The sequence below is a fragment of the Osmerus eperlanus genome, chromosome 6, assembly GCF_963692335.1.
Source record: "Osmerus eperlanus chromosome 6, fOsmEpe2.1, whole genome shotgun sequence".
In the NCBI taxonomy this organism is placed as follows: Eukaryota; Metazoa; Chordata; class Actinopteri; order Osmeriformes; family Osmeridae; genus Osmerus; species Osmerus eperlanus.
The window spans coordinates 15,482,347-15,507,555 of record NC_085023.1 but is presented as its reverse complement, the minus strand read 5'-3'; the positions used below and the strand labels follow the sequence as shown (position 1 = coordinate 15,507,555).

Sequence of the window (25,209 nt, the reverse complement as noted above, 5' to 3'; positions counted from 1 at the left end):
TCTTGGGTACCCACTCCCTTTGGAAAACCGCACATTTCGATTACACAAGAAAAGCCCCACGCAACACTGGGTAACCAAAAGGTGTTTTCAATGATTACACATATATACATGTGTCAAATCAGAGAACATCTGCCGCAAATCTTCCCAAAGAGCCCTGAAACATTCCTCAAATAAGAGTGACTCACGCACACACTCCAGGAGCTACACTGCACCATTGTCGGTGCCCAGTTCGCTCTATTTGCGATGTGTTTTTTTTAGCTGGCCGCAGCTGCGGAAATGAATATCGAATGTGGTTCTACTCTCATAAATCAAAACCGTTCAGCGTGTTCTGACTTTCTTTCCCCCGTTTTGGCCAAATTCACATTGGTAGTGTGCATTTCTGGGATCTGAACAGCTTAACTCTTTCCTTTGACCTGCTCAAACAAGACAGTTCAGGGGTTGGCCTCTGATGGACAGAAACAGTCAAAGTTGAATGAATGTAGCCAGCAGGTACAACTCAACGATTCAAGTAGCTCATTGAGAAATGGGTCCAAAAATATTTTAATCCAGACGCGCTCAGTCCAAAACACAATTGAATGACTTAACCGACCAGTCTCCCTAGCCAGACACTGGTGGGGGTGGTGTTGGGGGCAGTTGAAGGGGCATGTGGCAGAGGAATCTCCCCCCTGGGGACATAGTGCTCCAGTCGGACCCTCGCTCTCTGGGATTAAGGGGGATCACACGCTGTCCAAACGTTGTTCTTACCAAGCGGCGGGGCCAAACCAACAGACGACCACTGGACCAGGGCTTAGAACAATGGACCTGGCCATGTGTTGGTTTAACAGCACTGAGGGCCCACTGTGATGGCCAGGGGCAGAGCCAGAGCTCATAGCCAGGGAGAGGGGGCCTAAAAGTGGGGTAGGAGGAGAGCCATGGCCTGGGGGGAACAGGGGGCGGATGGGTGGTGGATGTGTTGGGCATGACAGTGCAGGGTGGAGCAACTTGAGATGGGTCACGTTAGGCCATGTGCGTGTGTGTGTGTGTGTGTGTGTGTGTGTGTGTGTGAGTGGATGGATGAGGGGTGGGGGACAATGGAATGTGAGGGAGGAGAAGGGACCAGGAGTTAAAGCTATTCCATTAAAGCCAGGGTAATCTCCACCATGAGTACACACACACACACACTCACAGACACACAGGGCCAAGGTCAGCAGACTGGAGGTAAGCTGAGTACAGTGGAACAACTGTCCGACACCACCTTGGACAGTCAGTTTCCACCGAAAAGCCAGACGCAACTCACATTTCACCCTAGACCGGGAGACACCTGCTCTCTTCATCTGAATCCATGTCAATAGTCATTACAGCTCACGCCCACCAACAGCTTCGTGAATGTAGCCTGAAAGCGTGCCCTTGCAGTGGGATGAGTGTGCTGTAGATTTATGTACAGCGTGTAGACCATGCAGAGGCCTTGCGAGTAGAAGCACGTACCCTCTTGGGTCCGTGACATACCACGTCCCAGGTAAATGAGTCGGACTGTAGAGACTGCAGAGAAAAACATCCTCACACAAGCACACCCTCACACACAAATACCAACAACAGAAATTAACGTTTCCATACACATGCTGTACAAACATGGACGCTCACAAAGCACAACACATTACATATTACACCCGCACATACACAGACGCATGTTACTTGTTGACACACACACGCATGCACACACTGGGCCCGGGCTGTTGCCAACTGCAGGCCAACAGTGGCTTATTAAGAAGAGCAGATTTACAGTTGATGTTCAGCCATAATTGGTGGTTATGCTGGGAGTGATAATGCAACAGTGCCAGCCACACATCCCTATGGTCTGTAATTAAAGTCTCGAGGGGCAGGGTGTGTGTGTGCTTGCAACATGTGTGATTGTGTGTGTACTGTATGTGTGTGTGTGTGTGTCGTGTTGGGAGATTTATTATGTGTGTGTGTGTGTGTGTGTCTTTACTGTCACGTGTATATGTGCAAGTATGTGTGTGCATTCTGTTTGCGTGTGTGTGTGTGTGTGTGTATAGTATGTGTAATGACAGAGTCTCTGTGAAGGCCCCCAGTCTACACTAGCTTCAGCTCCCTGAGGCCTAGAATGGCAGCAATAACAACTCCCCCAGCACTGGAAGGAGTGATGTCAGCCGCTCCATTCTCTCCGCACACTCCACTGCCCCCCCCCCCCCTACACTGTTCAGATCAGACGTTGGCATGCTGACAGTGGGGTCCGGGGGTGGTGGGGGTGGGGTGGAGGTGGTTGGTGGAGGAAAGGACTACATACCTTAGCGGCTAGCGCTAAAAAACACAGCGCGCTTCCTCCACTTTGCTCTCTGGCTGTGGGAGCGAGCTGGGCCGGGGAAGTGGGCCTGGCCCGGCTCAATGGGCCATTCATGTCAGGCGGCTGAGAAACATAAAACACTATTAATAAAGCAGCATGGGGCCTTGAGTGACACCTGGGCGACTGGGCCAATACACACTGTGGCCACGGCCAGCAACAAGCACTACCATAGTCGCCTCAGCCTACATGCAAGGTGTTATGAATAATACAGACAGAGAGGGTGGGAGTGAAGAGAGTGAGAGATGAAAAGGAAAAACCGAGGATCGGGGAAGTGTGTTTGAGGTTGAGCTGGATGTGAAAAGGAAACGAACAGGATGGCAAGGCAGCTGGGGCAACAACAGCAACGGCCAGGACACGCTACATGCTAATAACACGGAACGCGGGCTATGGAATGGTTCCTGTTCAACAAAGCAGCAGGTCTGTAGAGCTCGGTGGTGGAGCGCTGCCACACGGCCAATGGAATAACACCATTATATCAAGCTCATTATATCACCCTCTAGCTGGCTGTTACTGAAGGTAGCCAATGGAAAAAGCTACTCTGTGTCTCAAGGCTGGCCAAGCCTGAGAGGAGGGGAAAGGTAAGGGGAGAGAGAAAATAAGTAAGAGAGAGAAAGAGAGAGCACCAGAGAGAAATATGCTGATGAGAGAGAGACAGAAAGAGAGAGAGGGAGAGAGAAAGAGAGAGAGAGAGAGAGAGAGGTGAGGAGTGAGTAATGAGTGTAAATGCTGAGAACAAGGCCGGGATGCTGTTGCCGGATGGGAGGGAGGGAGGAGGAGAAGCCGATGGGGGGTGTGCAGCACCTGTAGGCCCACTTGCCTGTTAGCAGCGGTCCCCTCCTAAGACCCTAGCCCCCTTGGTTTTCCCAGGCTGGCCTCTGAAAGGGGAGTCTGTTCTCCTCCCTGGCCTGCTGCAGTGCTGGGTTGGGCCAGGTCCTACCTCTGCCAGGATCTCCTGGCCCATCTTTTTGAACTAGGAGACCGTGTCAGTGGCTCTCATCCCCCCGGCCCCCAACCTCCGGCCCCTGCCCGCCCTGCCCATACGTGCCTGTGAGGAGCGATATTCTGGGCTGCCTGCCTCTGCCGTCCCAATAATCAATACTGATGGAGTGTTGCTCTGTGTGATCTCAGATGATAAACACAGCCGAACACATGTGCGTGAGAATAGATACAGTAGATACATTCGTTTCTTGGCATCATTAGGGGATTCATATAAACTTCAAATGGGACTTCTCATATGAGCTCAGGTCCATCTAGAGCCCTGGTATTCACTCACACGCATATCAAACCCAGCTCTGGGAAATAGACTAAAACCTCTAAAACATGCACAGAAAGTAGGCCCAGATCAGCCTCCAATGAGCCTCTGTTATTCCTGTCAGCTATCAGGCCAGGCAGGAGCAAACGAAGGATGTGGTCTCCCAGGCCCCCAGGCCCAGACCCTTCGCTCCCAGACTCCTCACCCACAGGCCAACAGGCCTGGATTCATCCCTACCAGACTCCTCATTCTCAGGCCCCAACTCTTCACTCCCAGACTCTTCACTTCCAGACCCAGACTTCTCACTCCCAGACTCCTCACTCCCAGGGCCCTTGGCCCACACTATCCCTGACCTAGCTAATAAATCACACAGTATTTCCAAAAGTATTGATAAATAGTCTGGCTCCACTGCGGCACAAACCACTAATTTTCACAACTATACGGCTACACAAAGGACAACCAGGAGAGGGTTTTGTGGAGAGCAAACCTTTTTTGCGGTTGTAAAATGTTGGTATGTACATACTCGTACACATACACAAATGCACAGGTACACACACACACATACACAGTCTTATTCGATATCCAAGAGGCTGTAAATGAACTCTGATGTGCCATAAATCTGGTAAATCCAGAGTAATAGCAGACGTGAGAGAGAGAGAGAGAGAGAGAGAGAGAGAGAGAGAGAGAGAGAGAGAGAGAGAGAGAGAGAGAGAGAGAGAGAGAGAGAGAGAGAGAGAGAGAGAGAGAGAGAGAGAGAGAGAGAGAGAGAGAGAGAGAGAGAGAGAGAGAGAGAGAAAGAGGGGGACATAGAGAGTGTAAGAGAAAGAGGGATGTGTGTGATGGTGTGTTATGAGAGCTGGCAGAGAGGAGAAGTGGCGCTGGATGGATGTTTAACTAGGGTACGAGGAGCAGGGGTGAGTGTTGGCCAGTAGGCCTTACATGATCTGGAGCCCCTTCTTCCCCCTCCCTAAGCCTTCCCTGCTTCTCCCCCTCCCTCAACCTTCACCCCTCACCCCTCCCTCAACCCCTTCCTCTCTCTCGCTCTCATTTGCACCCTCCCTCTCACTCTCCACCTCCCTCTCTCACCATCTCCCTCCTTCTCCACCCCCCAGCGTCCTGAGTTTACTTGGCTCCTCTATCTTAACACTGTGTTCAGGACAGTTCCTCTTGAGTGATCTGGAAGATTCCACAGCCTTCCTGCCGCTCCAGATGAGCACACCCTGAGGATCCTCCTATTTCCAGACCAAGGAGCCACACCATCGGGGAGTGCTCGCTAGCTCACTGCAGCTACGTGCTTCCTGGCTAATAGAATGTCCAGTCCACTAGGATTAGAGAAAGCCAACAAAAAGAGTGCTTGAAAATGCGTTTAGGGGTTAGGGTTCCGATGTGTCATGGCGATTCTGAAATAAATCTAGAAACCTATCATTAATGAAGATGATAATGAATCTTTTACACAGTTATGATGTTTTAATAGTGAACAACACACCTGGGAATTCCAGAGAAGAAAACCAGTTGTTTTCACTAAAAACAGCCAGAGAACATCCTCATCCAGGACATAAACGCCATTTTACAACTTTCCAGCAACCCACTCAACCCTCCCTGTCCTCAAATTACACCGGCAAAAAGAAATAAAAGAGGAACAATACCAACCTCTGACCTCAAGTCTGCTGTTCACCTGCCAAACATGATGACATCACTTCCCTTTGGCACCCTGACAGGCACTCCATCATCACTGGGCCGCAGGGTGAGAGCTGTGGAAAAAAATCACAATAATGATAATAATTATACCTTCAAACATAATGAGCACAGCCTACAGGCCACTATATAACAGCTATCCCCTGTGAGCTGTCATTGGTCCCAGGCAAGCTAGCTAGCGCTCAAAGCTAACCAAAGACACGTGGGAATAATAGATCATGATACATAGCTCTGTTCTTAGTCACGAGGAGAGGGTGAGATCTAAAGATCTTGGCAACCAGTCGCGAGAGGCCTTTCAAAACACTAAAAAGCTCTGTAAGACAGATTTGTGACAGGAACTTTTGACAATTAGGCCGTTGCAGCCGTGTAGGCCTGTCCATTTATTGGGCTGTAAAGACTGGTAATGAACTCGTTTTTGAGAGGAACATATGTTTACTACATTCATTCAAAATATAATATTTGGATGTGATTATTTCAAGAATGAATGATAAACAAAGAAATATTGCTCAATAGACTCCAAATCCATAACAGCTAATGCTATTTTCCTTTTCACCCTACCACACAAACCTCTCTGAACATGATCCAGACAGTCCTACTATGGGGCCCGGTTTCATAATCTCAGTCGTGTGAGGGTTAAGCATGACTGAGTACGCTTTCAGAAACACTGATTATTTTTCCCCTGACTGACAGTTTGTTCACTCCAGGGCAGATGGACGAGGAGATAGACGAAAACAGGCCCTACCACCATCTCTCCTCCCTTCCTCCTCCCCTCTCCCTCCCTCTTTTCTCAACCTATATGCTCTGTTTATTTTCGAGTCTCACACCACTCTCTGCCTCTCATTCACCTCTCTAGACTTCTCCATGTTGAACTGAATGAGTCAGTGTACAGTAGGGTACCAGTTGTAAGACTCTGACATAAGCAGTAGACCTCAGTAAATCAAGCCCTGTTTACTGAGGGACCAAGCTGATTTCAACATGCATGTGACTTCTTTAGGTGGGTATGTCAGCCTAAAGGTTGCACAACAAAGCCAACACCTGATCAAACAGCACAGCCTAAAGTAACACGCATTGTTCCGACATGACAGCTGAGTGTCTTCTGGAAGGGAACCAGCAGACACAGAAAACAAACACGCATTCAGGATCCATTCGCCACAGAGAAATCAGCTCCACTGCAGTCAGACGCCGCTGAGCCCGGCTCGGGACTCATTTGACATGAGTGTGGTGTGAGAAGGTGTAAGAAAAGAAAACAGGAGAGGGAACAAGGCATTCCTGTAAATGTTTGGACAGACAAGTGTGTTGTGGTGACAGTGGTGTGTTTGGCCTGGCTTCATCGGGGCCTGTCTATCAGACACGCTGGAATACAAAACACTCCTCTCCACAAGCACAGACAAGCTGATGATGAGAAACCCACAATGTGTCTATGCGTGTGTGTCTGTTGGTGTGTGTGTGTGTATGTTTGTGTGTGTGGGTGTGTATGTTTATGTGTGTATGTGTGTGTGTGTGTGTGTGTGACCACACTGGGTCCTCATTCATAAAGGACCTACATGGACAACAAGCAGATACTTCACAACCGCACCACCCAAATTTGTTGGACTGGGGTTAGTGTCTCAAACCTGCCAACAAAGAAATCCCCATCGCTCTTAAGTCTGCAGGCAACACCTACTACTCAAACTGCATGTTACCAAGAAACCATCATCAATCAACACCGTCGGACTTACAACAGGTTGACACAGAAAGGCCTGAAACGCCAATAGGTAAATGCTGTTTGCCAGTGTCTTTAGAAAAGATTTAGGAGGCGTTCGCCAAGACAGTTTGTGGGAGAGTGTTGAGAGTATTATTTAGGAGGTAGTTCTGTACTCTGCAGTGCTATAGATTCAGAACCATCCTCTCCTGTGACCCTGGTTTCCACTGATCTCATGCTAATTGCATCTGGCGTCCAGTGTTCCAGCAAGGGATCTAAATACAGGGGGTCAGATCCTTCTGCACACACCATGGTTTTTCAATCAGCTGTGTTCTTTCCCTTGTAACAGTCAATTATATGAATATTAGTCATTTAATTTGGGGTGATGTAGACCCTGTGGTGTGTGTGTGTATGTGTGCATTTGTGTGTATGGTTGGGGTGAACAGCTGTCTTCTCTCACTGTGGTTAGTCTCACCATACTGTTTTTTTTCTCACTTGTTGCTCATCTTCAGTGGCTTATTCCCACGTACACTACAAGCCTATTAGCATATTACAGACATATATTGTTTATTGATGTATATAGTGAGTAAACATTTTCACAATTCAATTAGTGTTCTTGGTTTTCACATTTACATAATTCCCACTCAAACACTGATACAAACACACAGAGACACAATGTTGGAAGGGAGTTGTACATCAGTCAAACCGTGTTTATATTCAAAAACTGTGGCAGCCAGTCATATTCTTGAAGAAATTGAACTGTCATTGATTAAATTACAGAGAAATGATATCATGGGCAAGAGTAACCTCTAGTGGTATGTGATTCAATATAATGGAGATATGGTATTTGAGGATAGAGATATGCTGCCTCCTGTTGATATAAAAAGCAAACTACATTATAGTATGGTGTCTTGTATGTAATAAAAGCGGGATGGAAATTCATAATATTGATTGAATTGATTATGAGATCTGTTGGAGCCAAGATGAATACATTCGGCACATAATTTATAAAGCAGTAGAACTCATTCTTTAACATGAGTAAGTTAAGAAAGCAATATTAATAGTGCCATGTTTTTTGAAAAACTGCAGGTTTAACTTCAGCAACATCTAAAGCTGGGGGTTAATGACTACTTAGCTTGTACGCTTTATCATAATTTTCATTCATTTTACAAGCAATGTACTGTCTGTGGAAGTATCAAAACAACTGCTCCAGGTGAGGCTCGAACTCACAACCTCGGCATTGCTCTGCATTGTACTGACATATAAGTACCGCGCGCTAACCGATTGCGCCACTGGAGCTCCAGTACTACGCATCACCAGGACGGTTTTTAAATATTGTAGTCACAAAGGAACTGCGTTTCAAACCATTTTATGTTACTTTTTTCATTCAACACTAATTATTTTGGCACATTTAGCCTCAACACATTCCGAAAAATATGTGTATATATTTTTAAAAAGCGTTGTAGGTTGTCATTTGGCCAGTTTTAGGGCAGGATTTTTTCCACAAGATAGCTAGCTAGCTAGCTAGCTGTATTACGCTGGAAACAGCCAGTGACGTTGAACCATTCTTTACAATTTTCTCCATTTACTGAGCTCTATTTGTTTGCTCTGTTATGCTTGCAATTTGGTGGTCACTGGCTGTGGGAAATAAGGTGATTGTGTGTTGTGGAATTGCTTACCATTGCTTTCCTCACGCTTTTTCCTGTCAATAATACTGTGACATATAGGCTACACTTGATAACCAGTTTTCTGTGTTTTCTTGCTTTACATTTCTTAGTTTGGATAGAATGATAAGCTTTATGAGACCCTATTTACGCTAAACAACCAAGCATATGAGGGGCTCATAGTTTATTCAACCCAAACTGAGAAATCAAATAAATATGTCGCAGTCACTCCAGGACCTGGCTGAAGGCAAGCAGTCCAGGGAACCTTTATTAGACTCGTTTAGGAAATGACAGGAGATAGATGTGACAAGCGACATTTAGACTAATGTAAGAGAGCTTTAAGAGCTTTCCATCTGAGGGGGCAAATAAACAAGTGCTAACTTGTATCAATTAAATGTCTAGACAGAGCCCCCAGCAGGATCTTGACTTTGGGATAACAAATGAATGGGGAAGTGATGGGCACATTGAACTAAGCAGGGGTGAGAGAATGCAGAATCAACCCCCTGGGGCTTGATTGTAGTGTTACTTCAGGGAATAACAGTATAATTAACTTTGCCAATGTGAAATGGACAAATGGCACACATTTGATACACATTTTATATTATATTACTGAATCATTTTAGTTGATTTTTCATTTTCACCATGCTCTGTGACTTTACCCTTCCGTATTTTCACCTATTTGAGTGACTGGCCACAGATCTAGTTTAGGCTACTTATTGTCTAAATGTAAGCAACCTTTCACCCTCCCTCAAGGCTCCTCCCCTCTTATCACATTCACTTCTGCATTTTGGACTGTCAAACAATCAAAGTAAAACCTCTGAGACAGGAAACATAATCGACCATCCAAAACAGAGATTTCACTTCAGTTTTACTTCAGCTTTCAATAATGAGTGGGGACCCTCTTTTTGTTAACGTAAAGAGATGGATAGCAGAACATGAGAATGCCTTTCTTCCACCAGTGTGTAACAAACTCATGTGAGTAGTTGTGTGAGCTAGTTTCTCTTTATGAGTGTCATTACCAGTTCTTACTCACCCAGCTATGTTGTACTGCAAAAACGTTGCAATACTAGTCTGGTTCTTTATGACCATTCAGCAGCGGTTGATAAAGCAATGCAACATGATGTGCCAATCCAATCTCATCATAGAAAAGAGCACAATGCACATGAAGAGTTTTCTATTTCTCACAGGCATTTTCACCAGCTGAACATCATGTTTGTTGGTGGTCCCAATACCAGAAAGGACTACCACATCGAGGAAGGAGAGGAGGTGAGAAAAAACCACAGTAGAAAATTGTTTGTGTCTATCTGAAAATAAAAACTTCTTAACCCAGCCTACCTATGTTAATCACACAGTATCAAGTGCATTCTAATGCAATTCAACACTGGCCACATCTTTCCTAGCTTTAATGGTTGACCCTTTCAAATCAAATCAGACTCTTCTCCTACCATCATGGGGGCAAATTACACAATACTGTTGCAAAATCACCTCAAGGTCATCCCGATGTACTCTAGCTACAGTCTTTACTCAGTTGACTGTATGCAAGGATAAGAGGTCATCTGCCTGGTATCTCCCTCAGATCTTCAAGCTCTGAGCTCAAAACATTGCTAACTGTATATCACAAATCATGATAGTTTTATAACCTATTTTTACAATACTTTCATAATTATATAATTTACATTATGTTGAAAAGCTATTATCTGTTGTTGAGATAGGGTAGTATTGTGAACCTGTATTTTTTCCAGTTATAATACACAATCTGACCACTAGAGGTGAGCATAAGCATGTTTGTTGCGTTTGTTGTGGGCCACTGATAAACTGAGGGAACAACTGGAGCAGTGAATTTGTGAAATTGTACAGATTAACTGAGCTGAATTTAGAAGACAGGAAATGGCTGCTGACTCTCGTCATGTTTAATCATGTTTTCCTTTTCGTGTGAAGCTCTTTTTTCAGGTGAAAGGGGACATGTGTCTGAAGGTGGTAGAGAATGGCAAACACAAGGATATTCATATCCGTGAAGGAGAGGTGAGAAACCTTTTAAATGTACCCCAAACTACATCTGCTGCACCACTGAGAAAAACAACAAGGACTTTCTTTTTGCCATCTACTTAATATAAATCGGACTTTACCAAGTGCAAACCTTGAAGCAACCTCTGTAAAGACCACTCTTTCTAAAGAATGTTAAGAGAGTACTGATGTTTGCCATTTCAAATGTTGACATGGGTCTCCGTGTGGTGTTTAGATGTTTCTGTTGCCAGCCCGGATCCCCCACTCCCCCCAGAGACAGGCCAACACCGTGGGCTTAGTGGTTGAGAGAAGGAGGCTTCAGACGGAGACTGACTGCCTGAGGTACCTCCTTCCTCCAGAGCCAGCTTGATGTGACTCATTACACTTCTCCACTCATGGCGCCTTCCATTTTTCCACATTTTTCTTGTCTTTCCTTCAAGGGAGATAAAGAGAGGGAAGAGGGGCGAGAGAGGACAGAATGATAGAGCAGAAATGTGGGTAGAGAAAGCCTGATTGTGTCAGGTTCTGGAAAATGTATCCACAAGGTGGAGGATGACCCTGGCATGTCCTGTGTGGTTGTGCTTCTAGGTACTACGTGGAGAACTCGTCAGACATCTTATTTGAGCGGTGGTTCTACTGCGAAAACCTGGGGACCCAGCTTGTGCCTGTTATTAAAGAGTGAGACATGTTGTTTCTCACTGCTTATAAATACAGTATTGGATCTACAGTATCCATGAACATTGAGAGAGAGAGAAACCTTTTAATCTGAACAATGTATTTTTCTCAGGTTTATGTCCTCTGAGCAACACAGGACAGGAAAGCCAAATCCAGGTGAATCATTAATGAGTTCTGTGCTATAGCAATATAGTAGTTCTTATTGAAGTCATCCACACACCGCTGCACAGGAACACAAGCGTTCACAGGTTTGCCCTATTCACACATAAAGTGCTACTCAGGGTAACTTAGTGTTAATACTTTCTACAAGTGTTAATGGCTGTCTATGTCTGTATAGCTGAAGTCTTCAGACAGCCTCCTTTCCAGCTGAACACCATGAATGTGATGACCCCCTTCTGCTTCAAGGACTGGGTGGACAAACAGCGCCCCTCCCTGGCCACCGGCCGTCCCATCGACATGTTCGGTGCCCAGTTTGAGACGGAGGTGGCCCAACATGATTTAACCTATCCAACCATGTTAGATCATCCATGTTTTAAATAAACAGAAAAGACAATACGAAGATTTTTAGAATAACGACGATTATGATGATGACGAAGATGTTGATAGTAATATGAGTAATGACAATGATGATGTCAGTGGTTGTGTCTGTCTGTGATAGACTATGCTATACGGTCCTGGCCAAACTGAGATGAGCAGAAGAGAGAGTGATGTGTGGCTATGGCAGCTGGTAGGTCTTCTGCCCTCACTCCACTCTACCTCGCCATGTCCATCACCGTTATCTTACACTCACTATACACTGACTGGCTGATGCACTTTGTCTCTTTTTGATGATGTCTTTGCTCCCTTGCTATGATCATTTGTACACACACACACACACACACTGTCTTATCTTCTGCCGTCTCTCTGTTCTTTCCTCCTTTCCTTCTTCCCCCCCCCTTTCTCTCTCTCTCTCTCTCTCTCTCTCTCTCTCTCTCTCTCTCTCTCTCTCTCTCTCTCTCTCTCTCTCTCTCTCTCTCTCTCTCTCTCTCTCTCTCTCTCTCTCTCTCTCTCTCTCTCTCTCTCTTTCTCTCTCCTTCTCTCTCTATCTTTCTCTCTCAGGAAGGCTCTTCTCGTGTAACTATGGACAAACAGGAGTACCCTCTTTCTGCGGGAGACAGTCTGCTCATCCCAGGACAGAGCCAGTGAGTGGGAAAAGAAGGATGACCACACAAATAAAGAGAAAGAGATGGGAATAAAGCAGGGCATGGCAGTGCTCAGAGGGTACTCTAGTAAAGAATGTCACAAAAGGAGTTTCAACACAACTGCAACACGGACACCAACACAACCTCAGTATAAATGTTGAAATTAGGTGAATCCTCAGTTTTGAAATTATGTGAGATTCTAAAGAAATGCACCACTGCTGGTTTGTGCTTGCATCCTTTAGGTATCAGTGGACGAGGGAGGAGGGGACAGTTTCTCTGATGGTCATTCAGAACCCTGAAAGAAAACGACCATGACCACTGAAACCTGCACACATACAATTAATTTAGGTTTCCACATGCCACCAAGACGATAACCCTGAGAATGACTGCTCACTGCATGATGGAAAGTCAAATAAAAAGGGAATATGTTTCCACATGACTACAATTATTGCAGAACATTCATACAAGCGTTTGTAAAAACGTACCTTACAAAATACAAAAACAAGTGTTATCCACATTTGATGCAGTGACTAAACTATCTGTCTAAACACTAAACTAGTGTACGCTAAATTAATATACGTTCTATGTTGCTGGAAATATTTACAGATAATATATACTGTTTGTATGTGATAATTAGATGTTTATTGTATACTTTGCAGATATTGTACATCCACAAGGGTGTAGGTGATGAAATTAGGAAGTTGGATTACACGTCAGACATCCTGTGCTTACATACATGGCTTCCTGTTGTTTTGTGTCATTGATGTGTTTTTGTCACATTCATTTCATACCATTAGCCTCACCCACTCAGTATATTTCATGATGTGTCATCACTTTGGTGGTTTTGAACCAACCTTTTGTGGCTTTATGACTAGTAGTGATTCTACAGAAGACAACATGGATACCTTGGAACTCACTCTCTGGTAAAGTGTTGTTACACTTTCAGGGAGTATACTGTATGTAAGTGAAACATCCCATCATGTTCAGGCTAGTCTTCCTCAAGGTCTGGCAGTGCACTCATCATATGCCGTCATGACAACGAACAGACTATTACACCCAGCCTATCTTGACAAATAGCAGGGTACCATTCAAAGAAATCGCGAAGTTGGGCAATTTTGTGCCATTACAAATTGGTTTCAAAATTTCATACACTCACACCAGACATGACTGCTGTATTTATCCATGTAAACAGAATGAAGAACACATTACAGATGTCTTATTTTTTGTCAAAACAGAGCCCTTTTATGAAAAATCTTAGTAGTGTACACAGAGAACAAAAATGTCTGTCATGCTTTGACAGCAAAGCGATGTATACTAAGTGCAACAGAGTGCCACACTGTGAAACCAGCAGGCAGTCTACAGAACACATGCTCAGCTCTCCATCCGTATCCTGAGAGTGTTCCTGATCACATGCTGCTCTGCTATGAGTGCCGCCCCGGCCCAGGGCAGGGCGTACTCCAGAGTCACCACCCCCGCCAGGTTATACCTGAACCCAGAGTAGTCCCAAGGACAAGCCCCCAACAGCCCCAGCCCCATCCCCCAGCTAAACTCCCATACGTAAATGAACAGGGTGTAGATGACCAGCCGAAGCAGCAGGGGGCGACGTCTTGCTAGCAGCCTATTGCGCAGGCGCTCCATGAGGAAGATGGCACAGGCGTACATGGGTAGTGCCCACAAGCTGGTGTGTCCTGCCAGCCTCTTGTCCTGGGTGTCCCACCAGTCACAGAGGGCAGTGAAGGCCACCTCACACAGACAGCCGTGCAGGGCGTAGACGTAGAGGCGAGCCAGGGGGGACAGACAGCCATGATGGGGGGACCCCTCCCCGGGTGCCTCTGATGGGGCCTCCTCATCCTCTCCAGCCTCATACACTGAAGACAGCAAGCAGACACTGTATGTACCATCTGTAACCCTCATGTAGTAATGCACTATGTGCAAGTAAAGTACATAGTCATTTAGAAGAATTGTAATGCAGTTTGATAGTACAGTAGAAACTATGGAAGTTAAATGCAATTCAATTGGATTGGTTTAGCGACTTTTTACTAGGAAGAAGGAAGACAAAATGTTCCTTTTTCAGGGCTCATTTAGTTACCCCTTACCCCTTCACAACTGCAACTTCTCATTTGGAAACAGTGAGATGCCAGCTCCCAAAATGAGTTAAAAAAAATGCATAGAATGTGACCATATTGTTGACATACAGATGCATTATTGCACCATCAGATGGATGATGTCAGAAGACAGATATAGATAGATTAATAGAACCTCTTCTCCTACTTTCTTTCCATGACATGCTTTAATGAATTATACAGTAGAGGAATAACTCAAGAGCTCTATGAACTGCAAGTCATGAAAGTAAATCCAATACAGCCAACATAACTTGAAGTAACAACTCACTTCTGGATTTACATTATAACATCCTGTCATTCAGTTATACAATGTCTTTCTCTGTATTTTCCTGCTGTACGTGATGCAAATGACAATTCCACACAATGTGAATGCTAATAAGTTAATCAGTCACAAATAACAGTGTAGTGTGCCTGAATGGAAAAGCAGAAGAGGTTTTGAAAACAGACCCTTAATGGTTCCTTCTATCTTTGTGACAACGTTTTGTTTAAACCTACTGTAGGCCCTATGTGTCCCATCCATGCTACGATAGTCTAATGGAGTGCTTCCGCTCAAGTGGATTAGTTTGCTAATAGCCTAAGCTTATCTAAGGAAAAGCTCAGAAAATCTTTCCAAATCCCATCCAATTCCATGTTTGAAACTATTTATTTGAGTTTACTTGAAGCACGTTCATGAACCAACCATTATTTCAAATCTATCCTGATTGAAAAATGACGCAGAAAATCAATCGTCCAGTTTGTTGTAAAAAAGGATTTGTTATTACGTAAGATTAGCTATTGTTAATGTACAAGAATAACGATGCTCAGAGTTGAGCTTGGCGTCACAGTAATGTCAAAGTTTGTGAAATACACAACTTTACGTACTGCGAACTCACCTAATGTTTTTGAGCTGATCAACCTCCTTGTTCTCGCCTCCATCCCTGAGCCACGTATGGATTCCCTGAGCCTTTGCATTTAATCCTTCTTCCCTGTGTGTGTGTATGTGTGTGTGTGTGTGCATGCGTGCGTGTGTCTGTGTGTTTAGATCCTGAGCTAAACATTAATCCAGTCCAGGTTATCAGCTGTAGAGAGCAATGTCTCGCCTGCTCAATGGGGTCTTGCTGAGGGGCGGTCGTTTTCTGAGTGGGGAACCCAGGAAGTTCACCTGTGTGTTTGTGTGTGTTTTCGTGTCACCACATGAACTAAACTTTGAAAAGACACACTGTCAAGGTCGTTCCTCTACTGTCATTTGAACGGGTCTCAGATGAGTCTGGCTGTGGGTCTTATCAGAGGAGAGCAGTGGGGAGGGAGGGAGGGCACATCACCCTCTGCTAAACTGATAAAGGACAAGCCCTGCTGCTGAGTCCCTTTAGACACAGTGGACTTCACTTGCCTGTCCATAGAGCAGTTACTATCTTGTAATGGCTGGTTCAAGATCAAAATGGAGAGATATTCCAAGTGTAACAGGAGCAATTAAAATAGAGTGTCACAGAGATGTCACGACAGCTTTAGCATGGGCGTTAAACCTGAGTTGCACACATACACATCCTACATGTATGTGAACATGCTAATAGTATACAGGGCACCATGCAGTAAAGTATCCCTGTGTTGATAAGCACATGACACGAAGGCACTATTGTTAGATAATCTATGTTTGTTTTATGTGCACTGTAATAAAAGCAGAGACCTCCGGGGATCAGAGTCCAGTTAGACACACACATACCCACATGTACACACGCACACTCACACAGTGGTTGTCAATGACCACACTTATCCCTGCTATTTAAGTAAATGTGTGACTGCAAAAGTTTTAATTTCAGTGTTTGGAGAAGGTTTTGGGAGGTAAAAGCTGCTTGTGATTAGCATACTGATTGCATGCATATGGATGTGTGCTTTCAGTAAGACGTCTGGCAAATGACACTATGCATATGTTGTTAAAGATACTCTTTAGTTTGAGATCTCTTGAACATCAAGCATATTGAGTGGAGGCCTACTGAATTTACATGACTCGGCAGTCTAACTTATGTTATGCTTCTTTTATGACTCAAGTTCCAATGTGAAATACGTAACAGAGGAAGACATCACGTTTTCCTCTTGCACAATTGGTCAATAACGTGCCTGGGGTTCATGGGCTTTTAGATACAGATTGTGAAATAAGTGGTTTGGTTTTGCCAAATCTTCCAGAATTGACTAACGTGCTGCTTCCTTTGATGACGTCACTCTCATCTGCCCTCAAAAGAAGAAGCCAGGCTTTAAACTTACTGTTGTAAGACACTCTGCCCATAACCAACATTGAAGCCTGAAGAGAGTAGACACAAACTAGTAGACAGCATTGGCAAAGGTCTCTTGACATCTTGAGACACTTATTAGAAAGTCACCTTCATTAGAGCAATCATCACATTGAACTAAGCACATCAACTCAAATGGTGAGTAAAAATATATATACATTTCCAGATTTATTAATGAGCCTGTTTCGATTTTACTTTAATTATGAAATGTTACTTGCATCAGATCAGCTTTGAGTCTGATATGCAAGGGTAGAACCTGGGTGATATGTGTGACATCAAACCTGTGAATATAATTACATTTGAGAGGTTAAGCTTATGTATTTAATGTTATCGCTACACATAAGCAGGCAAGTTTTACTAGGAAAGTTCTGGGAGCATGTTTAACTCAAGCTTATGGGCTTACCAACACAATATGCAATACAGGAAGTATGTGTTTTCTCAGACTGAATTGCTGTAGTTTGCTTTTACACAACCTTACTAATAGAGGAACTTCTAAAGAGTGTAACCTGGAATAATTTAGAATTTAACACAAAAACTGAAAATAATTTCAAAACAGGCCAACCCTAACCTTACCCCTAACCCTTTGCATGTAATCTGTGACAATTAAGGCATCATAAAAAAGAGGAGGTGTACATCCCAAGAGAAAGCATTCGTTCTCTGTAAGCCGGAGTATAGACCTTCATTATACAATGACTGCAATGGCTACAATGACTGCTGTGACTGCAGTGATAAATCACTCTACAAGAGGAGACAACATATCCTCAAACTGTATTACCACCCAAAATTTGGTGGTGAAGGTTTTGCCTCCAGTTCTGATCATAGAGATGCTAGTGGGCCTGCCTGGCAATCTGATAGCTTTGTGGATCTTCAGTTGCCGTCTGAAGGTCTGGAGGCCCAATACACTGTTCCTGTTCAACCTGGTCCTGGCAGACTTCCTGCTTCTCATCAGTGTGCCTTTCCGCATCGACAACCTTTTCCGTGGGGAAAACTGGGTCTTTGGTGACACCTGGTGTCGCATCAACCTCTTCATGCTAGCAGTCAACCGCTCAAGTAGCATCGCCTTCATGACGGCCGTAGCGATGGATCGCTACTTTAAGGTGGTTCACCCACACCACCGCATCAACCGTATGACATCCACTCAGGCAAAGTGGGTGGCGGTGGGGATCTGGATGGTTGTGATCTCCCTCAGAATCCCACTGCTGGCCACTAAACTACTCCAGAAGCACAAAGACAAGTTACTGTGTCGGAGCTTCAACCACTACAAGGTTATTCCTCCATCGATCATGCTGCACTACATAGTGTTCATCGGGGAGTTCTTCTTCCCCTTGCTGCTCCTGCTCTTCTGCTCGGCCAGGATTGCCTGCATCCTCCGCCAACGCCAGATGGACCGGGAGCAGAAGGTGCGAAGGGCCGTGCGCGTGGTGCTCGTGATAGTACTCGTATTTGTTACCTGCTTCATGCCGGGAATCGCCACAGGACTAGCGGGGATGGCTTTAAAGGCGGTCGGTGCTAACTGTGCGGCCAACCATTTGGCTGCTCAGCTCTTCAGCCTGTCTATTGGGTTCACCTACATGAACAGTGCCCTGGACCCTATCATTTACTGCTTCTCAAGCTCCATGTTCCGCAACAGCCTGAAGAGTTCCATCAACCGCCTGGGCCTGGTGGATATGAGGCTGAGCCGCAGAGGCAGCATGACCAGCGATGGGTGAGGGGAATGTAGGAGCAGAGACAACAGACAGGGAATCCATGTGGTTGGGACTAACTAGGAGACATAGTCCATAGCTGTATATGCAGAACCGTCGCATGGGTTGTGCCAACTATGCGACCTCACAGGGCCTCGCGCCGTTGGGGGCGTTGCGTCTGCCTGCCTGCCTGTTTTTTTTTTTCTGTCAATAAGCTGGGCCTCGCATGGTTCCCACCGGGCCTCGCACCCCCCCTGTGGCGGCTCTGTGTATATGGATGGGACTGCGCTATGGCAAATGCTGTTTCTTTTTGCTTAAACGTGGCAAGGTGTGTCGCTGCAGCTGTGTTTTGAAGCCTTTTGTTGTTTTGTGGAATACCACATTGTTGTGAAATACCAGAGAATCCTCTTATCGAAAGGTTTATTTAATTGAAATGAATCCACATTCCTTTCAGAAAGAAAATATTGAAAAGTGCCTTTTTTCACAATGTTTTATACTTTGCTTGATATTATGATCATATAACTTTTTATTTTTTGGATTAAGAAATATCTGTAATAGTTTAAGTGCTTTGAGATTGTGTTTTTAAAATACATGCCAATGTGAATATATAAATGAATAAAACACACCATACTGTGCCTTGCTAGTTTCCATTTTATAATCATTTTCATGGCTCAAAACCATGATGAAGTCACTCTCACCCCGCCTGCCCTAAAAATAAGAAGCCAGGCTTTAAACGTACTGTTGTAAGACACTCTGCCTATAGCCAACATTGAAGCCTGAAGAGAGTAGACACAAACTAGTAGACAGCATTGGCAAAGGTCTCTTGACATCTTGAGACACTTATTAGAAAAGGTCACCTTCATTAGAGCAATCTTCACATTGAACTAAGCACATCAACTCAAATGGTGAGTAAAAATATATATTTCCAGATTCATTAAATGAGCCTGTTTAGATTTAGAATAATGGTCCGTTGTTAACGAGTAGCTATGCAGGAAGTAATAGGTAGTAGCCTACTACATTAAAGATACTGTAAAGCAAATTCCATGATTTGCTTCTCAGTACATTATATACGTGTGAAATGAGTTCCTGAAAGCATGTGCAAAGCGCAAAAACTGTGTCGCACTGAAATGTAGAGTTATACCGTTGAACAGTTTCTCTTCCTTTTTAAACTCAGGTTTTGTAAAGGCGCAGCCTATTAGTCAGCTGGTAGGATTCAAAGACAAAGTAATTAATACAAAACACCCAGAGACTGCAGGTAGTTCTGTCCTGATATCTGCAATTGATTTAGCTAGTGTTGCTGTTGATGCTAAATTCAATAAATTCGAGGGGGAGCAGATTCAGCTCCTTCAAGCGACACGCCCCCCCCCAGTCTCAAGCAGAGAAGACTGCTTATTTTCTCACGATTTCAAAGCCTAATTTAACATACATGTCTGTGTTTTTTGTCATTCGAATAGGTAGTTAACAACACATTCTTAAAAAAAAAAAAATATATATATATATATATATATATATATATGCACTGGAACTACAAAAGGAACTACCTTTGTACTAAATTAGCTATTACTTATTACTTAGTTACTCTTGGTTCCATATTAGTTAATAGTATTAAATTCGGTGTTAATGTAGTTGTCACGGAGCGCAAGGCGACGGTGCGCCTGTGTCACCGGAGTTCTAGTGCGCACCTGTTTTATGTTGGGACTAATTAGGACGGCTATATAAGCCGAGATGTTTCCCACTTCGTTGTGGAGTCTTATTCTTTCATGTTATGGCCGTGTGGCGTCTGACCTTTGTTTTTGTTAAACCTTGTTTATTCCAAGTAAAGACTTCGTGCACTTTCGTCCCAAAGACGCTGACTCCTTGTCTGCTTTACCACAGTAGTACTACCTATTACTTCCTGAATAGCTACTCGTTAACAACGGACCATTATTCTAAAGTGTTACCGATTTTTTTTAATTATGAAATGTTACTTGCATCAGGTCAGCTTTGAGTCTAATATGCAAGGGTCAGGGCCAGAGTGGGGCCACTTTTCAGCCCGGGAGTTTCAGGCCCAAGACCGGCCCTTTTTTTGTATACCAAACAGTGCCGGATGCAGCCTGCTTTGACTGGGGGTGCAGTGAACATTTCTGGGGGGTATCATGATTACAGAAAGGGATCGTATTATTTTTTATATTGATACCATTTTTGAGACTGCTTAACGATCCGAGTGTTAATCAGGCACGGAGCCAGACGTTGTAAACATTAGGAGCTTTGCCCCAACCTAGGGCGTATGGGTTTGATGTGATGCAAGATAGGGACTTCTACAGTTAATGCGAGCGCGCATGGCGCGCAAGTGATATTTTTTGGCCATTATTTGACCGCAAATTAGTTTTTTTGAGCTTTATGTAAAATAAACAGAGGTTTTTCAATTGGTAAAACCTTGTCTAGCGATGCCATCACTCCGGCCCTGCTCCCATCCATCCTCCCTGACGCGTATCGTTACGGTAGGGCCGCTCGACCGGCCCAAAAGTGAAGCGGCCCACCGGGAACTCTCCCGATTCTCCCGATTACCCGGCCCTGGCAAGGGTAGAACCTGGGTGATATGTGTGACATCAAACCTGTGAATATAATTTAATTTGAGAGGTTAATTTATGTTTGTGAAAATATAATTTCTCACATTTCATGTCATCTCTACACAAGCAGGCGGGTTTTACTAGGAAAGTTCTGGGAGCGTGTTTAACTCAAGCTTATGGGCTTACTAACACAATATGCAATACAGGAAGTATGTGTTTTCTCAGACTGAATTGCTGTAGTTTGCTTTTACACAACCTTACTAATACAGGAACTTCTAAAGGGTGTCACCTGGAATTATTTAGAATTTAACACAAAAACTGTAAATAATTTCAAAACAGGCCAACCCTAACCCTACCCCTAACCCTTTGCATGTAATCTGGGACACTTAAGGCATCATAAAAGGAGGAGGTGGACAGCCCAAGAGAAAGCATTCGTTCTCTGAAAGCCGGAGTATAGACCTCCATCATACAATGGCTACAATGGCTGCTGTGACTGCAGTGATAAATCACTCTACAAGAGCAGACAACATATACTCAAACTGTAATAACCTTTTCATGTTCCTGTTAAATTTGCCTGAAAACGCCTAAACAGCATACCCAAAGTAAATTGGAAGCTGTTCTTGAACCATTTGGAGTACATGCATGTAAATGATCTCTTTTGAAAGCTGACACTCTGAAGTTATGTCCCCTGTTGTCAGGACCCCTGTCAGTCCTTCTAGTGTTGAGTAATAGAAGCTTGAACACAAGGAAAGTGAAAATTTCTATTTCCGCCTAGATTTTGTTTTGAAAACAGAGGCCTGAAGAGGCCTAGAGGTGGTAGGTATTATCTGGAAGACTAAATTGGACCACAGGTTGAAGCCTTACCCAATTCAAATCAAAAGTCAAACATAATACCACAATATATTCATATTTGACACATGTTTTTATAAGAGTACATCCAGGAATTTTCTAAAAGGGTCTTTTGGAGACTCCAAAATGACCCTTTGTAACCAAGGTCAAGGTCAAATAAAAAGGTATTATTTTTCATAATTGTTATCTCTGGCCCATCTCTGGTACTTAGAAATATCATATATAATAGCTAAATCCCTAATTAGTAATACTGAAACACAAAAACTGAAGCATGAACACATTGGAGTGCTTTATCTGATTCCAAGGATTGGCGCACAAAGAACACTGATTCTGTCAACCATATTGCGCAATCGACTGTTATTTTGAAGGCTCCACAGACGCATACAAATGAGGTATTGGCATTTTCAGCTAGCTGTCAGCTACAAGGCTAACGAGCTAATTTCAGAGCCAGTCGAAGCCAGTTCGAGAAATTTGTTTAGAACGAGTGTGGGGGGGGGGGGGCGGGGGGGGGGCAGGACGCACAGACCTAGTTGGCTTTAGAGGGCTGTCAACGGGGCATGGAAGCTCCTATTGGGTCGAACAAGGTGTCAATCAAAAGGGGAGGGTTCAACGGACATTTTGAGACCTTCATTTTGTAAATACTCCGTTGATAAATCGGAGAAAATAACACTTTTATGTGAACAAGTTGTTTCTTCCGTCGGCTAACTTGCATAATGAAACAAAGGATAATGGCTATTCATGAACGTAAAACATTGTATTTGGACGAATTACTTTACATGGTTAGATACTTTGAACCCTTGGGACTTACGCAGATCAAGTTTTGATGGCATGATTTGCACACCTGGACCTATTTGAACAACTTAGGGTGAGTACAACTTTTTTCTTTGGCATTGTTGAAGGAATGTTCACCGGAAAAAGACGTTGACTTTGCTTGCTATTGCGACTTGATCTTGAATTGGTTTATTTCAATGGAAGCACAAGAATCGTAGCTTTCCAACGATGTATAACATGTGTAGCGTCTAAAAAATATATTTTTTAGAATTTAGTGCGTCGTAACTGAGGAAGGGGGAGGCAGCATTTTTGTCTCGCGGGCGAAACAGGAGCGTAAACAGGATAACACCCAGAACTTGCTGAAGGTTCTGCCTCCAGTTCTGATCATAGAGATGCTAGTGGGCCTGCCTGGCAATCTGATAGCTTTGTGGATCTTCAGTTGCCGTCTGAAGGTCTGGAGGCCCAATACACTGTTCCTGTTCAACCTGGTCCTGGCAGACTTCCTGCTTCTCATCAGTGTGCCTTTCCGCATCGACAACCATTTCCGTGAGGAAAACTGGGTCTTTGGTGACACCTGGTGTCGCGTCAACCTCTTCATGCTAGCAGTCAACCGCTCAAGTAGCATCGCCTTCATGACGGCCGTAGCGATGGATCGCTACTTTAAGGTGGTTCACCCACACCACCGCATCAACCGTATGACATCCACTCAGGCAAAGTGGGTGGCGGTGGGGATCTGGATGGTTGTGATCTCCCTCAGAATCCCACTGCTGGCCACTAAACTACTCCAGAAGCACAAAGACAAGTTCCTGTGTCGGAGCTTCAACCCCCCCAATGCTCCTCCATCGATCATGCTGCACTACATAGTGTTCATGGGGGAGTTCTTCTTCCCCTTGCTGCTCCTGCTCTTCTGCTCGGCCAGGATTGCCTGCATCCTCCGCCAACGCCAGATGAACCGGAAGAAGAAGGTGCGAAGGGCCGTGCGCGTTGTGCTCGTGATAGTACTCGTATTTGTCATCTGCTTCTTTCCGGGATTCGCCACAGGCCTAGCGGCGATGGCTTTAAAGAAGGTCGGTGCTGACTGTGCGGCCAACCACATGGCTGCTCAGGTTTTTATGCTGTCTATTGGGTTCACCTACATGAACAGTGCCCTGGACCCTATCATTTACTGCTTCTCAAGCTCCATGTTCCGCAACAGCCTGAAGAGCTCCATCAATTGCCTGGGCCTGGTGGATATGAGGCTGAGCCGCAGAGGCAACGTGACCAGCGGTGGGTGAGGGGAATGTAGGAGGAAGGAATTTATTTCATTGAAATGAATCCACATTCCTTTCAGAAAGAAGATATTGAAAAGTGCCTTTTTTCACAATGTTTTATACTTTTCTTGATATTATGATAATATAACTTTTTATGTTTTATTTTATGGATTAATATCTGTAATAGTTTAAGTTGTTTTAGATTGTGTTTTTTAATTACACGTCAATGTGAATATAAATGAATAAAACACACCATACTGTGCCTTGCAAGTTTCGATTTTATAATCATTTTCATGGCTCAAAACAATGGTTTCCAAACTTTTTGGAGAACCATACCCCTGCAGACAGCCCACCCTAATAACCCTCTTGCAACCCTCATTTGAGTTCTGGTTGACACTCAATTATTTTGACTTGTCTCATATTCGGACAGCTTTCTATGGAACATGGAACATAACTCTGCAGTACCCATTCTGGAGACGTGGGTGTAAAGTGATACAGTTAAGAGTTTTGTTAACTTAAAACTATAGGAAGAGAAATTAGTACGTTTCTGTTTGGTAGTGTAGGTAACATTAGAAAATAAATGGCCTTTTATGCAGCAACTTGAAAATATGCAAATACGAAAAACATGTAATTAGTGCATTTAAAACACTGATTTATTTATGTACGGACATAACACAGTTTTTGTATTTTATTTTCTCACTATTACAAAGAACACTATGTATGTATATATATATATATACATATATATATATATATATATACACATATAATTCATTGACACATCATCATCATAGCCTATTACTGTAAATCTAAACTTGACACCAAGAATAAGCTCGTCTAAACACACTGCAACAGTAGCAACACATTTCCTTTTATTATTGTTAGTAAAATCAGGACCGATTTTTGAGTGGATGTCGGTGACTTCTAAAAAGCACTCTTGTGGACAGGATGGTTGCTGACAGTCTCCTCTCATGGTTCATGTTCAGCCGGTCTTGGCCTCAGAAGAAGAGATTTAAACAGCCTGTGGATGATACCACTCACATCAAAGCCTCAAGTCCTCCACCTTCTCTGTCTCTCTCTTGCTCTCTCTCTGTCTCTCTCTCCCCCTCAATCTTTCTTCTTCACACACACACACACACATACACAGACAAACAGACACATGCACAGACACAAACCAATGGCTGACGACAACATGCAGAGGGCAATATCTGTCTTACAGCAGCTCAGC

General features: G+C 44.1%; 4 protein-coding genes and 1 non-coding gene across 5 annotated transcripts; 3 read left to right on the top strand and 2 right to left on the bottom strand.

Moving 5' to 3' along the window:
- Positions 1-8,174: 8,174 nt before the first annotated feature.
- trnai-uau (transfer RNA isoleucine (anticodon UAU)) lies at positions 8,175-8,268 on the bottom strand. Its single transcript has 2 exons — positions 8,231-8,268; positions 8,175-8,210 (listed from the first exon to the last, which is right to left on the bottom strand). It is a non-coding gene; the product is annotated as a tRNA-Ile (tRNA).
- Positions 8,269-9,423: 1,155 nt separating this feature from the next.
- On the top strand, positions 9,424-13,226 carry haao (3-hydroxyanthranilate 3,4-dioxygenase). The gene is made up of 10 exons (XM_062463851.1): positions 9,424-9,608; positions 9,821-9,899; positions 10,572-10,655; positions 10,873-10,983; positions 11,230-11,315; positions 11,425-11,468; positions 11,650-11,795; positions 11,971-12,039; positions 12,411-12,493; positions 12,736-13,226. The coding sequence occupies exons 1-10, from the start codon at positions 9,520-9,522 to the stop codon at positions 12,806-12,808; spliced, it is 864 nt and encodes a 287-aa protein (XP_062319835.1). The 5' UTR covers positions 9,424-9,519; the 3' UTR covers positions 12,809-13,226.
- A 504-nt stretch (positions 13,227-13,730) lies between these two features.
- On the bottom strand, positions 13,731-15,783 carry LOC134022376 (transmembrane protein 229B-like). The gene is made up of 2 exons (XM_062463853.1): positions 15,489-15,783; positions 13,731-14,361 (listed from the first exon to the last, which is right to left on the bottom strand). The coding sequence occupies exons 1-2, from the start codon at positions 15,565-15,567 to the stop codon at positions 13,865-13,867; spliced, it is 576 nt and encodes a 191-aa protein (XP_062319837.1). The 5' UTR covers positions 15,568-15,783; the 3' UTR covers positions 13,731-13,864.
- A 962-nt stretch (positions 15,784-16,745) lies between these two features.
- LOC134022374 (hydroxycarboxylic acid receptor 2-like) lies at positions 16,746-19,197 on the top strand. The gene is made up of 2 exons (XM_062463850.1): positions 16,746-17,018; positions 17,489-19,197. Exon 2 carries the CDS (start codon positions 17,570-17,572, stop codon positions 18,587-18,589), a length of 1,020 nt encoding a protein of 339 aa, XP_062319834.1. The 5' UTR covers positions 16,746-17,018; positions 17,489-17,569; the 3' UTR covers positions 18,590-19,197.
- A 73-nt stretch (positions 19,198-19,270) lies between these two features.
- Positions 19,271-24,243, top strand: LOC134022891 (hydroxycarboxylic acid receptor 2-like). Its single transcript, XM_062464633.1, has 3 exons — positions 19,271-19,467; positions 21,503-21,655; positions 23,074-24,243. Exons 2-3 carry the CDS (start codon positions 21,583-21,585, stop codon positions 24,003-24,005), a joined length of 1,005 nt encoding a protein of 334 aa, XP_062320617.1. The 5' UTR covers positions 19,271-19,467; positions 21,503-21,582; the 3' UTR covers positions 24,006-24,243.
- Positions 24,244-25,209: the final 966 nt, after the last annotated feature.

Coding starts and splice junctions, on each gene's coding strand:
- haao (XM_062463851.1), top strand. CDS start 9,520: ATGAGTGGGGACCCTCTTTTTGTTAACGTAAAGAGATGGATAGCAGAA. Junction 11,469..11,649: donor GACAGGAAAGCCAAATCCAG/GTGAATCATTAA, acceptor ATGTCTGTATAG/CTGAAGTCTTCAGACAGCCT. Junction 11,796..11,970: donor GTGCCCAGTTTGAGACGGAG/GTGGCCCAACAT, acceptor TGTCTGTGATAG/ACTATGCTATACGGTCCTGG.
- LOC134022376 (XM_062463853.1), bottom strand. CDS start 15,567: ATGCAAAGGCTCAGGGAATCCATACGTGGCTCAGGGATGGAGGCGAGA. Junction 14,362..15,488: donor GATCAGCTCAAAAACATTAG/GTGAGTTCGCAG, acceptor TGCTGTCTTCAG/TGTATGAGGCTGGAGAGGAT.
- LOC134022374 (XM_062463850.1), top strand. CDS start 17,570: ATGACTGCAATGGCTACAATGACTGCTGTGACTGCAGTGATAAATCAC.
- LOC134022891 (XM_062464633.1), top strand. CDS start 21,583: ATGGCTACAATGGCTGCTGTGACTGCAGTGATAAATCACTCTACAAGA. Junction 21,656..23,073: donor CAACATATACTCAAACTGTA/ATAACCTTTTCA, acceptor AGCGTAAACAGG/ATAACACCCAGAACTTGCTG.